The sequence below is a fragment of the Nannobrachium achirus genome (assembly GCF_963921795.1).
Source record: "Nannobrachium achirus genome assembly, chromosome: 19".
Classification (NCBI taxonomy): Eukaryota; Metazoa; Chordata; class Actinopteri; order Myctophiformes; family Myctophidae; genus Nannobrachium; species Nannobrachium achirus.
Genome location: NC_137826.1, coordinates 8,196,245 through 8,211,553, shown reverse-complemented (window position 1 = coordinate 8,211,553; position 15,309 = coordinate 8,196,245). Strand labels below are relative to the sequence as shown.

At 41.7% G+C, this 15,309-nt stretch overlaps 1 protein-coding gene across 1 annotated transcript; it reads right to left on the bottom strand.

Moving 5' to 3' along the window:
- Window positions 1–799: 799 nt before the first annotated feature.
- On the bottom strand, window positions 800–14,479 carry endou2 (endonuclease, polyU-specific 2; the record flags this gene model as incomplete). Its single annotated transcript, XM_080749199.1, has 6 exons — window positions 14,375–14,479; window positions 11,924–12,032; window positions 8,560–8,681; window positions 7,090–7,202; window positions 5,252–5,405; window positions 800–1,057 (listed from the first exon to the last, which is right to left on the bottom strand). The coding sequence occupies exons 1-6, from the start codon at window positions 14,474–14,476 to the stop codon at window positions 800–802; spliced, it is 858 nt and encodes a 285-aa protein (XP_080605325.1). The 5' UTR covers window positions 14,477–14,479.
- Window positions 14,480–15,309: the final 830 nt, after the last annotated feature.

Genomic DNA, 15,309 nt, shown 5'->3' with positions numbered 1-15,309 from the left:
GAAATGTAAACAGCACGTGTATACACTCAGACATTGAGGCTAAAAGGATAACACAAAATAGTCCTGGGGACGTGTTTCCATTGGGGTCTTGTCGTCACAGGCTCCTGCTGCTGTTGTCATGAGGGTCTAGTCAACAGCTGTTCCCGGGGCTATTTTCCCCTACACTATAATGCTCTCCTGTTGTCATTTGTTTGGGATTTCCTAACATCTGATTCATGTATTCCTGACCTGGCTGATGTCAGCCTAACTATAAGTGTTATAATGCCTCTCAGTCCATACCATTTAGAGCAGTGGGTCAGGACCCAAACTGTTGGGCTCCAGACGCAAAAGAGAAATTAGACGTTTGCATATCATCCACAAGCTCACAATGTCGCTTTGCGCCCCGTTGTGAGGTTGTATATCTGCTATTTTAACTACTCACTAAACTTATTATATATATTTTTTTTACTGAAAAGAATATATTTTACCCTGCGAAAATTGGTCCCTGGCCCAAAGATGGGTCCCGACCCACTGTTTGAGAATAGATTTTCAACTTTGGTCAGCCATGGTTGTTTAAAATTTGCCTCAAAAATACAAGTTAAAAGTGTAGCACTTTTGCTACACCATAGTTTTAAGCTTTTTATGAAAAAAGAAAATGTATATGCTGGCAACAAGAAATAGAAATGCACACAAACGTGGGTGTCGTGAGGTTTTTATTGTATCTCTATCTAAAATAAAAAGACAGCAACAATACCACTTTTGTCCGCACGCTCTACGGTATGGCATCTCCAAGCCGACTTCCCAAAATGTCCGGGTGAGTCTATGCGGGTTTGCTCAGGTACTTGACGAGCATGGGGTAGGTGGTGCCTATGTGCTTCTGGGCGTAGTGGTGGCAGACGATGTCCACCTCGTACAGGCTGAACTGGACCTTGACACGCTCGTTGGGCGAGGAGAGGAAACACAGGGTGTAGAGGGCGAACTCGAACTCGGGACTGACGCCGATGAAGATGCTGCCTTTGGGCTTGATGCCGTCCTTCCAGCTGAACTGGAGGGCCAGGATGTGCTTGTTCTCGTCGGGCTGTGGACACGGAGAACAGTTCATTTAACACTGCTGGTTATAAGGGGTGTCGCTCTCCATTCCGACATGTCGCCACTTGACTTCTTATTGTCGGAGTGGCGACACTTCCATAGAGGTTAAGTTTAGGGTAAGGGTTAGAGATAGGGTTAGTGTCGGAATGGAGACATGTCGGAGAGGAGACATGTCGGAGTGGGGTGGTGTAACCGGTTATAAGGTCAAGGATCCTCAGCTTGATATCCTTTAGGTCACACAGAAGCCCACTTGATACTTTTTATTCATTTCATTTTTTAATCAATCTACTCTGTAAAATCTTCATTGTTAAAGGGCGAGGTCGCGCCATGGCTTGGCCATCTGGCCAGTGATGTATATCGGACCATATTAATATTGATGACAATAGGAATCTCCATATATATGGACTTTTACATGCAATATGGAGATCCAGGTGATGGTAGTCAGCTCCACATAGGGATCTCCACATATGGGCATAAAAGGGATTTGGTCCCCCTGGCATCACAGGGATCTCCATATCTCCATATATGGGCATAAAAGGGATTTGGTTCCCCTGACATCACGCAGAGCATGAGATTCAATCAACAAAAAAGACAAGCGTTACCCATACAGACACGGACAAGATGTGACTGTTCTGATACTAGACTGTGACCTACGGTCGCAACTAACCATTTGGTTCCATCTTTCACACCCTGGACTGACGTTGAGAACCAATGTGATAGAAAAAAACAGCTCGAGAAAGAGCCATGGATGAGAGAGAGGGGTGCCTGATAATTTCCAGCCCCATCAAATAGATTATAATATAGTCTTTTCTTGTGGAAAACATATAACAAAGGGTATAAGGCAGGAGGGGAAACGGTACAGGTCAAGGGGTGCATCTCCCCATTCCGACACTAACCCTATACCTATAACCGTAACCCTAACATCAATGGAAATGCCGCCACTCCGACAATTAGAAGTCAATGTCAGAATGGGAGCATGTCGGAATGGAGAGCAGAGCCCCAGGTAAAGCACTCTGTGGCAGGATACTGCCATGTGGAATGCCAGGGAGACGTGGCGTGGCTCAGAGCTGTCCTGGAAGCTCAGTGAGCAGAGATGCATGCCACCATGTCACCTACTTGCCATGTCGCACATCTGAATTCTTCTCCTGACCTTTAGCAGCTCTCTCACTCTCTCACCATTTCTCTTGCTGCCTGGCACTGTACCTTACCTTCACTAGTAAATTACAAAAGAACTAAACAATCTTTAAAACCATGTACTGTTTTGTACTAAAATTACAATTTAGGCATTTGGCAGACGCTCTTATCCAGTGCCATTTATAAGTGTGAGTCGGAATAAGCAGAATAAGCGTGAACTGTAGTCGGAAAAACACATGGTGAATAGTCACAACTCACGTAGGCCTACAAAACAATGTAGCGCCTCAAAGAAACAAGATACCAGGTAAACAATGAACCTACTGTAGCATCAGTCTAAACAGCAGGCTGTAGTCTAAATAACATTCTTTTGTGTTCAAGAAAAACTAAAAAGTAACAAAAACATGAGAACAAGTGACTAAGCATCTATTAAAAGAAGGTGACAAGAAAGGATGTAAGGAAAGAGGGCTAGTGGGGGTGAGGCAAAGAGGTGAGCTTTAGATTGTGGCAGAACATTGGGTGTGAGTCTGAGTCTGATTGAGAAAAAAGAAATGCTGCTATTTGTTCCAAAAAGCTTCATACCCTGTATACTGCACACAACTACACCAGTAAGACTCCCTAATCGGGAGATAAGCGACCGTAGGTGGCTTATCTCCACAAATAGGGCAAAAATGTGTTTTTCCAAAATCTTCCTGATCCATGTTGATGACATGAGTGTAGACATGCTGTGTAGTGATATTCGTGATTTTAGGGCAAAAACTGTAGGAGCAGTGTCCAAAAATGTGTTTTAAAAATCGGCCTGAAGGTGGCGCTAGAATAGGGCCATGTGAGAAATGAGGGGTGGGGTCTCCGCGTTGCCTTGGCGGACGAATAGGTACCGGCCCCGGCTCTCCCGGACGCTCCTAGCCCGAGTTACGGCATTTTATGTGCGCTGCAGTGGCAGGGGGTCCTCCACTGGGGGCGCCACCACTTTTGCATCCGTTCTGGAGCACCAGGAGTCGGTGGTCCCCGGGAATTCCCCGTGAGCAGCCCCGTTGGGGTGGTCATTTGGTCATTTTTGCACATTTGGTCATTCTTTACATCTGGGGGTCCCAGGTCCCTGGGGCTCCGGGGGTCCTTGGAGGTTGTAGTTTGGCAGGCAAGGAGTGTGTGTGTGTGTGTAAAATCTGGCATGGATGGGGTCAACGGGTGCGGAGATATAAGCAGGGAAAAAGTGTGACGTGTGACGTGTGAGCACATTTGGTCATTCTTTACATCTGGGGGTCCCCCAGGGACCTGGGGGTCCCTGGGGCTCCGGGGGTCCTTGGAGGTTGTAGTTTGGCAGTCAAGGAGTGTGTGTGCAAAATTTGGCATGGATGGGGGCAACGGTTGTGGAGATATGAGCAGGGCAAAAGTGTGACGGACGGACTGACTGACTGACTGACTCACCCACGGACAGCCGGTTGAGGTTTTGGTAGTAAATGCGACCTACGGTCGCAAAAATGTGACATAGCTCTGTTTACACAATGCTGTACCCCCTCCAACTGTATATCCTCCCCATTTTCAACTGTTTGCGTTATGTTTTGAAACTTGCTTTGGCAATGTAAACGTACAGCATGTTTTCTCATGCCAATAAAGCTCCTTTGAATTGAACTGAATTGAAAATTGAGTCTATAGCTCTGACTGCAATGGGAAGTTTATTCCACACTTTGGGAACTAGGAGGAGCTTGTTTGTGAGTGTGACAGGATGTATATACAGTAGGAGGCTGTTGTCAGATAGCTAGAAAATGAATCAGGGCTGAAACAAAGATAAAACTGACTAGAGCGAAACAGAAAATGCCCTGCGAGACAAAGTGGGAACATTTATGTCAAGGCCAAGGTTAACCTGATACAAAAAAAGCAAACTGCCATTGTTCTGTGACCCTAAAATCTCTCCTCTATTAAAAGGCGGTGACTTCATTCACTTGAATTAATCATCGGTAAGCAAGCAGCGAGCACAGAGAACAAGATGGCACCAAGTCGGTGTCATGCATATAAAGTTTGCTATGCACACACACAGAAATATAAATTGCATGTGCCACATTGCGAGAACGGAGATATGTTGAGTCATGGCCGATATAAGGACGTAAGCAGAGGCTTCATTTCAGGAAGAAAAAAGAAACCTAGAGGATGGCAAAGAAAAGTGACCACTTAAGTGTTAAAAATAGAGGAAATAGCCATTCTGCAAATGACGGCCCTGGTTCGACAGTGTATTAGGCACAAACAGAGAATATAAACGATTGCCCAAGACACATTGCGTGACCGGAGGATGTGTTGAGTCATGGCTGGTACAGATGTAAGCAAGTCTGCCCACTGTATAGGAACAAGAAGAAACAAACTGTACCCTGTGGACATACGGTACAAGGAGAAAAACACAAACATACTGTCAGGCAGGAACCGCCCAGTGGCGTCAGTTCAGCAAAAGCTAGGGTATGGCAAAGTTGGGAGTCCTCATGGAAAAGAGGCATTACATTTTGTTGCGAGGCGTTGTGAGCATGTAGATCGGCTATTTTCACAATGTTTTTTACACAGGTTTCTAAGGTTTCTTGGGCTGGATATGGCAGCCTGGAATGGTTGTTCAAGTGCAGCGAAACTTAGCATGTTAGTAAACGTGCCACAATTAACAATAATGCATTGCACCTATGCAGCTGACCTGCGGAACCTGGGAATATACCTTTCTGTCAAGCTGGGGAGAATACAAGTGTGGAGAATATAATTATAATACCTTGTTAAAGTGACCATTTTGTTAAATTTAGCATTTGTAGTTATTTTACTGTAATTTAACAACATAATAACCAGCACAGATAGACAAAGAGACATTCATGGATTCATATTTAAAAGTAACTTTTATTTTCCCCCCTGGACCCAGGGTATGGCAGCTGCATACCCCTGCCATACCCAATTGACGCCCCTGGAACCGCCTACCTCCATATTTAAACTCATGTTTTTTTGTAAATGAACGCCCTACTTGATCACACTACAGTGTCACACAAAAGCAACAAAAGTAGCAGATCTAGAATCATATTATTATTACCTGTGGAGAGTTTGCGCTGACGCTGTAGCCTTTGTAGTCGATGTGTCCCAGCTTCTCCTGCAGGTACAGCTGGATCCAGTTGTGGAACCCGATGACGGTCCTTCCTCCCCTCGTCTCCCCCACAAACACATGCTCAAACCCTGAGGAGTCTGGCCTGGTGGGTGGGTGGGTGGGGAGAGGAACACATTAATTTGCATGAAAATCAAAAGTAGCAAACAAGATCTGCTATTCTAAGTGAAAACATTTGGTGTAGAGCGCTGACACTGAACCATAGGCCCCAGTATAATAGCAACAATTCTATAACTGGCCTGGGCCACAGACAGGATAGTGGTCCAGGCACCCAGCTGGCAATCCGGTCTGAGAGCGTGTCGTGAGTCCCGATCCCGACGAGCTTTACTGCATGTCACCCCCCTCTCTCCCCACTTCCTGTCAACCTACTGTATACCTATCAATAAAGTCAGAAAAAGACCCTAACATTTTTTTAAAGATTGATTTGTTGATATAGTGCTTCTCGAATATTTGAACATATTGAAAAGTAATCAATAGAAAGTTGCTTGTAAAATAGATTATGAATCCATGATGGGTCTACTCTAAACAAAGGGGGAAAAAACATGAGAATCCAGAATATCCAAACATATCATCTCTGTCGGGTAGAAACCTCATATGTCCAAAACTTACTTTTCAGGTTTCAAATTCAAAAGTAGCAAAAATAGAAGATTTACAAGCTCAAAACAAGCTTGCAGATCTGCTACTTTTGATGCTTTTGTGTCACACTGTATTATGATCAAGTAGGGCCTAAATTGATGAAATGCAACGCAAAAAGTTCGGATATGAGATTAGGGATGGGACGATATGAACATTTCATATCGCGATTATTGTGACCAAAGAAATCACGATTTACGATATTATCGCGATAATCAAAATATCCCCAACATCCATTATCCTGGGGCGGAACATTTGCCAAAAAATAGCAGATATACATGCTCACAACGTGTCGCTGCGTTGTGAGCTTGTAGATCAGCTATTTCTTGGCAAAGACATTTGATAGAGAGTGAAGAAAATACTGTATCAAGTATGTATATTAAGTACCTTTAACCAATTAGAGAGTTTAAGTGGTACTGGATAAATGAAGCTCGGCAAATACAAGGTGAATTGATCCCAGTGCATGACGGAGGACAATTTCACGATAAATTAAATCTCCATCATACGATTATGATGAGAGTTTTTTTATCACGATAAACGATAATATTGCTTATCATTCCATCCTATATGAGATTGGAGATGGGAGGTTTGTGCCCAACAGCAACAATATACATGCAGAACAGTGTTGTTTTTGACAGCAAATTTTGATTTAGTTTTAGTCAGTCTTTTGAATAAAAAGTCATTTAGTTTTAGTCATAATTTAGTCACCTGAAAAGTATTAGTTTTAGTCTAATTTTAGTCGACTAAATATCATAAGAGTTTTAGCGACTAAATCTACAGTTGGTTTAGTCAACTGAAATGTATTTTGGCAGGCCTTGATGGCGTCGTAATGACTGATATTACGCTTGGTTGTGTGCTGAAAATAGCGGATCTACAAGCTCACAACGCGTCGCGCTGCGCTGCTCTCAACACCTGAGAGCAACCACACATAAAATTACTTTCTTCTCCACTAGTCCCTAACGTTTTAGTCTACTTTTTTTTTGTGACAATATATTTAGTCTTACTTTTAGTCATCACAGCTTAGTTTTTATTTAGTTTTCGTCAGTGAAAACAACGCAGTCGACAAACATTTTTCGTCATAGTTTTAGTCGACAAAATCAACACTGATGCAGAAAAGTGAATAAATTGCTGCCCACTTGCTGGAGCCCCTCCTGGCGTAGAGCTCAAACCAGATCCTGTACAGCTGGTTTTTGAAATCTCTGTCATCCTTCGGAGAGATTTTCTTCTCTACCAAGTACTTATGGGCTATCTGTAATAAGCCACCAGGAAAACAAACAAGCACAGAAAAAACATGCATTTGCACACATATGAGACACAAGATCAAAATACTATATAAATGATATCGTCGCTGTCGGGCAGAAACATCCTAACTCCATATTCAAACTAGGGATGAACTGATACCGATACCGTATCGGTATATCAGGTCCCGATATGACTTAATAAATCGGATATCGGACACAATTAAAACTACTTATAAATATACAATATAATCACGCAATTGTAAGCCCATAACATTTTAGCATGTCATTATTAAATAAAAAATATCCCACAATCGTATCCAGCAACCAGCAAACCTTTTTTCGTCACTCCTCCACTCTTGTCTCCCGAGAGATGACGACAAAAGTTGCCATTGTATTTTGCCCTCAGTTGCACTGACTGCACTCTGTTATTTGAACTGAAGCATATCCTACAATTAATAAATGGCTTTAATTGAAAGGTGATGCATTTTTTATACTTGCTATCGGGTATCGGTATCGGGGAAATATCAAAATTAATATATCGGATTGTCGGATTGAAATAAAAGAAAAATTTATCAGTGCATCCCTAATTTAAACAGTGTTTTTTTTCGTAAATGAACACTTGATCATACTACAGCTTTGCACAAAAGCACCAAAAGTAGCAGATCTGCAAGCTCGAACGTGGCGCGAATAGTGACGGGTTTTGAATTTTTTTAAACAAACTTATCCTGAAAAGTAACTGTTTTGGACCCGTTTCCACCTGACAGAGAGGATATACTGGCAATACAAAAAATATGAAAACTATACAAAGTACTATAGACATACTAAGGAAATATGAAAACTATACAAAGTACTATAGACATACTAAGGAAATATGAAAACTATACAAAGTACTATAGACATACTAAGGAAATATGAAAACTATACAAAGTACTATAGACATACTAAGGAAATATGAAAACTATACAAAGTACTATAGACATACTAAGGAAATATGAAAACTATACAAAGTACTATAGACATATTAAGGAAATATGAAAACTATACAAAGTACTATAGACATACTAAGGAAATATGAAAACTATACAAAGTACTATCGACATACTAAGGAAAACAAGACTAAAAGCTCCTTACAGCCATTAGGACCACCATCATTTGATCATCAATCAATCGCTCAATCGCTCAATCAATCAATCAATCAATCAATCAATCAATCAATCAATCAATCAATCAATCAATCAATCAATCAATCAATCAAAAATAAAGTGGTATTTTAAGGCTATGGAATTGTGAGTGCACACAAAGTACTGATATAGTAAATTAAAATAAATAGTACATTCAATAAAAAAAAACAAAAACAGGACGTACCTTCATAGTTGGCGTCTGGATGATGGAGTCCAGGAACTTGTGATTCTCTGCCTCCTCTTCAGGAGTTACAATCTCTGGAATGCCCGTGTCACTCACATAGTTATCCAATAGGGAGATGAAAGCTACAAAAAAAGAAAAAGAAAAAACAAAAAAAAACGTACAGAGTTACGTGCATATAGAGCACTGTAGTCTGACATCACTGCCGCTTAAGGCCGCTATATCTCCAAGGGTCAAATAGTTTTGAATTTCTAATCTCCAAACACAGACGTTATCAAATGTAACACAATATCATGAAGACACAGAGTGCATATACCTGACAAAATCGCTGGGGTGATTTGTTTATCTTTGGAACGCAGTTCCAAAGAACTCAGTTTTTATATGACACGATCAGTGGTGCAGTGCTCATTGCAAGCGCTACCACGGCATACGGACAGACTTTTGAGCAGAAGCACACGCACGCACAATGCATCGGAACATCAAAAACAATCCTTAAAAAAAGTGTGGGATACAACGCTGGTGCTGACATGGATTTACTCTATGTCAACTGCTGAATGCTAACCTGGTGAATGTTAACTACTATGCCTAAACCTAACCCAACCCCTTACCCTAACCTCAGTAAAACTATGCCTAAACCTAAACCATAGTCGAAATAATTACGCGTAGAAATAACGAGAACTGCCCTTGGTGGTTAAGTATACCGTCTCGGTCGGGTGGAAACCTCATAGGCCTAGCCTTAGATTAAGACTCTGCATTTCCCGACTGTGGCCAATTCTGTCGGAAGTCCCAATGGGCGGGTGAGAGAAACACTGAACTATACACTCAATATAAACAAGAAGAAAAAATATGGACTAATAAATAAATCAGTGCAGTGATTCCGCGAGCCTAGCTAACATTCGGGGCAAGATGGTAAGCAGCTTATATTTTTGCATTTGTGAATGTTTGGACCCTTACAGGCTTCACTGGTGAGATTCCAAGGGCAGCATGGGGGTTGAACCCTAAAGCGTCATTGCACCGCACAAGATAAAGATAATGATAACGATAAGTCGGCGTTCACATCAATTATGACGACTTTATCATTGTGGTGTGGACACTGCCATCCACTTCAATTGAAAATGTATTTTTTTTATTGTTATCTTTATCCTTGCCCAGTGGGAAAGGGCCTTTAGACGCTTGTAGATTGAAAATATCAACATTGATGAAATAGCCTACATCTACGAGTCTTAATCTAAGGCTATCATAGGCCTATGTCCAAAACCATTACTTTTCAGGATTCAAATAAAAAAATAGCAAAAGCAGCAGATCGACAAGCTCTCCTACTTTTGATGGTTTTGTGTGATGCTGTAGTTGTAGTATGATCAAGTAGGGCGTCAATTTGCGAAAAAAAACTTAAAAAGTTCAAATCGGTTTCTGTCCAACATACACCGATATGAACGATTGATTGGATGGGACTTGGATGGGCGTGGTCTTTCTTTCATTTGATTAATGTGTTCCAATAACTCCACGCCCTGCAATAATTCATGTGAGTAGTTTCTTGGCATTTCAGACTTTCACATTTACTTTCTAAAACTATGTGATGCAGCTTTAAGAATTCAGGCAAACTAACTCTTCATTTACCGAATGTCTGTCCTTCTGACCGCCTGTCTGGGTGCGGGCAGACATCACTGATACTACAGTGTCGCCACCACCATGGTAACAGCCGCATGCTGAAGCAATGCCCAAATTTGGAGATGAGCATGGTGACATCACTGATACAACACAGTTTCACCACCATGGTAACAGCCGCATGCTGAAGCAATGCCCAAATTTGGAGATGAGCATGCTGACATCACTGATACTACACAGTTTCGGCACCATGGTAACAGCCGCATGCTGAAACAATTCCCACGTTTGGAGAGGGGCATGGTGACATCCACCATGGTAACAGCTGCAAGCTGAAACAATGTCCAAATTTGGAGATGATGTCCGCCATCTGTCTGCATGCTGACATCACTGATAATAAACAGTGTCGCCACCATGGTATCAGCCGCATGCTGAAACAACACCTACATCACAAGTATTGCACAACTGGACGTCAATGGTGACAGGCACCGGTCTGGGTTCTCCAACCTTACTTCTGAGAGTCCTTCATTCAATCCCTCATATACTGTGCATACCCCTAGTATTATTAGGAAAAGGAGAAGTGGGTCTAGATTAGAATAAGGCATGATGTGTGGGGCGGTCTGGAATGGCAGCTTTGTGGGGATTAGCATATTATGGCGTTAAATGAAGACTTACAAAGTGGAGCACTTGTCCTTTTCACCTTTCACTGATTCTTACATGAAACACAATAGTGTGGAAGTTACAAGCCAAAATCTTCAGGAACCCCTTTATACACCAGTTCAGTTCAGGTTCTCAAAGTGCGGTCCGGGGATGTTGCGTTAGTTGTCATAAAGGCAGAGGATATGGGAGGGAAAGTGCAACACCCCCTCACCCGCTGATGATGCTGTGATTATGCAACATAGTGACGCCTGTCACCAGGAGATTATGGTTTAAGAGAGCTCTGCTCCATATAGGGACATGATGAGAGTGATGTAATCGCACAGGAGGAACCAGTGCAGAAAAGCGATGTGTGGAAACAACTTCATGCAGTGAATGTTTGGTTGGTAGTGTTTGGTAGTGTTTGAGGCACTGCAACATTCATTGTAAACTCACAATATTAACATTTTAAAGCACTTCAACCTCTATACCCTGTTGTAGGCCTATACGATGAATAGTGAATCAGATCTACAAGCTCACAACGTGACACGTTGGTGAGCTTGTAGATCTGTTATGTGTTCCAGTCTTGTACCATTTTGGATAAAGGCCTGTCCATACTTTGACCGAAACCGCCGTTTTCGGTCAAAAGGTCCTTTTCTACCATAAAATTATATCCCTCTGGACTTCTGAAAAGCATTGGACCGAACGAGAGTTCGGAAATTTGCACGTCGGAAAACACAACTCACCGAACATTTCGGTCGAAGTATGGAGAGGCCTTAAGGCCTTACCTTATAGAAGTGTGTCAGACCCTGATGCCATAGAGGTGTGTGGTGATGTGAAGGGGGAGGTGTAGTGTGCCATCTAGTGGCTGAATGTCATCTATAGCACATTTAACCACTCAAACCCCAGCAAAGCTTGCGCAGAAAATAGCGACAGAATATCGACAAGCTCACAACAAGTCAATCGGCGAGAAAATATATCAGAGCCCTGAGGGACCATATAGGCCAGGGTTTAAGTGGTTAAGGATGTCAGGCAGGCTGTTCGTTTTCTGCACTTTTGCTGCCTTGCTGTGGATAACACCTCTGTGCACCACATTGAAAAGAAATCCAACACCTTATTGCATACTTACCTAAAAAAGTCTCCTTCTTGAAAATGTTCTCGTCCACAAATGAAAAGAGGGGGTATCCTATTCCATCGTTGTCATCGTTGACGCAGGCCATCGCGTCCCCGGCTTTACCCTGTGTTGCACAGCCCAAAATGAGAAGGACACAGTCATCACTTTGACGAATGACGAGTGGCTATTTTTTGGTTGCTGAGTTTATTTGCTCTGGCCAGTTTTTTTTTTCTGGCCGGTCAATTTAGAATTCTAATTATAAGCAAAAAGAAAAAAATCTTTTTGCTTATAATTGGAATTCTAAATTGACCGATAGTGGTTACAGGTATCTATAAACCTAGCTCCATTTGCTTTTCATTGCAGGTTTACAGTTTGCATACCCAGGGCTGTATTATGCAAACTTTTTATGCTGGCCATTGCCAGGGGCCCTTGGCTCTTAGGGGCCCTTGGGGGAACTGGGCCACGTGGTCATTAACAATTTACTAAAGTTAAATGTATAGGTTAATTAAAAATCAATTGTGTGGGGCCCTCCTCTGTTGTCTAGGGGTGGCTACATGGCTTAAAATCTGAGCTGGGTAGTGCGAGTCGGGAGGGAGGGGGTTATAGTGGAGGGTCGGGGGGGCCCTAAAAAATTATAGGCCAGGGGCCCTCACTGGGGTTAATCCGTCCCTGTGCATACCTCTAGACACTACCATAAGCAAATACACCAGTATAGGCCTACTATATCCAGGAGTTGTGGTTATTACTTTCTTTTCTTTTTTCTTTTTTCTTTTTTTTTGTGGTGCCAACCACTCATCTGGCTTTGTCTGTATGTACTTATACGTATGTGTCTGTGTGTCCCGCCCCATCCCACACTGGCCAAGTTTCATGGGACGCTTAATGAAAGTAACTTATAAATAGCACCACTCACTTCACACTGGGTGTGATTTTATAAAAGAAATCAATATGGCAGAGGCATACTATGATTTTGGTTATGCTCTAAAAAGGGGAAGAATAAAGTATTCATATAGAAATAGCTGCTTTACAAGCTACAGCTAATCAAGCTAATCAATTTAATTGATTATAGTCTATATTTTTACGATAATACAGGTATATACAGTAACACATTTATGAATGATTGCTTATTAATTAATTACAAATTGATTGAAACCTGAAACACAAACATGTTTCAAACTTTTTAACCATAAAAAAACCCTATGGTATGCAGTATAGCCTATTTTGTTGACTGGGGCCCCCCAGGGCTCTATCCATGGTCCCCTCATTTGTTCCCTCTGCGCACATAATCTTGCTAATCTTATCATCTTGTAGACCTGCTATTTTCGCTGAATGATTTGGTCCTGATGTTCAACAATTATTATGATGGCATGCCTAGAATATCGTCACAGTCGGGCAGAAACCTCGTATCTCCAAGTTTCAAATGTGTACATCTTTTGGTAAAGGCCCTGCTTCATCATACAACAAGACTGTTGCACAAAACTAGTGAAAACAGCCGATCTACAAGCACACAACGCCTCGCATCGCGAGGCGTTGTGTGCTTGTAGATCTGCTGTTTTCACTAGTTTAGTACATTTTATAGATGATAAATACAAAACAAACGGTTTTGGACATACAAGGTTTCCACCCGACAACGACGATATAGGGACACTATGGGTTCAAGTGGTTATAATTAAATGTTATGATGCAACGCTCAACCAGTGGTGGATAGTAAGTAACATTTACTGTACTATACGTAAGTACAATTTGAGGTATTTTGACTTTAATGGAGTGTTTCCAATTTTCAAAATGTTTACTTCTACTCCATTACATCTCAGAGGCAATTCAGGGAAATATTGTACTTTTATTCCACTATAATTATTTGAAAACTTAAGTTACTATGGTTACTTATGACCAGCAGTGGTTCCCTATGGAGACACAAAGAGCCTTCTTTGTTCCCTATGGAGACACAAATAAAGAGTCTCCTCAAGTCTCCATGGGGTGAGTAGTCGATGAAAAAGTCATTTTGAGCGTGAACTATCCCTTTAAGTATATTTTGATGCCAGTATACTTTTGTACTTTTAGTTTTACTCAAGTAAATTTTGAATACCAAACTTAGGGTAACAAACTATTTCTTCAATCGGGTATTGATACTTGATACTCAAGTACAAAAAGTGGGCGCTCCTTCCATCACTGCCCTCAACCGAAATACTGCATAGGAAGCTATTTCCTGGGGCGCCCGTTGGCCTGGTGGTCAAGGCACATACCACATGCTAGGCTATGATGCCTGCTGGCGTCGCCGGTTTGATTCCCGATCCGGACGACCTTTGCCACATGTCATTCCCCGTCTCTCTCCCCATTTCCTGTCAGTCTACTATCCTATCAAATAAAGGCATAAAAAGTCCAAAAACAAATCTTAAAAAAAAAAAAAAAGGAAGCTATTTCCTGTGTCTATCCAGTGGTCTGCATGTCTTTGGCCATGCGTAGCCTTACCTGAAGATTGATCCTGTAGTCTTTGCCAGGCGTGAGTCTGTTTGTGTCATTGTCCCACAGTTCCTGCACGATGGTGGACAACTCTCTGTCACTCTCGATCATGATATGACTGCTTTATGTGGCCCCTAGGTGGTTGGACTACAGACGTCTTGGTTTCAGAAGCTCTCTAGGACAAAATAAACATGGAATAAAGTTGTTTAGGCCAGTGGTAAAGAAAAGAAAGGAATTAAATGGGAAAAAAGACCGTTACTGCATCAAAAGTAGACCATTACTGCCTCAAACAAACGTAATCAAAAAGATATAGGCTACTATAAAAACTAGTCAAACATTGGCCAAATTGACAAAACTAAGAAAGGTTTTCAAAATTAGATGAGATGAGTCTCTCTTCCATGTGCTTGTCAGGGTGGGGGAGGGGTCCACAGTTCAAATATGAATATTGAAATCTATATTAGATATTAGATATAGCCTGAAAAGGTTGAGAACCACCGGTTTTGGCCAGTGGTTTTCAAAATGTCACACCATACTGTATGGGAACCACTGGCTTCAGAATATTAGCAACAATTTGTTGCCAATCAATGTGCATATTGAGATTACAAATTACTATGAGCTCATGGGAGATACTATGAACACTGACAAACTAATATCTGTTCTGCAATAGAGGTTGTTTTACCCTTGCTCGCCTCCTGGCAATTCACTTTACTTTATTGTCATACATTTTCCAGAAAAAACAACAACAAATGTTGACGATTACAATCTGCCATCTATGTATTCCATGATTTTCTCCACCTCATGTCCAACTCACAGCAGGACATTGAAATTATGATCTGTAATCAATTAAAAATTGCTCCTGAACATAATATAGCTTGTTGAAAATGGCCATTGTCACATTTGCCAGAGATGTATATTTGATGACTTACTAAAAATGGCTACTTTAC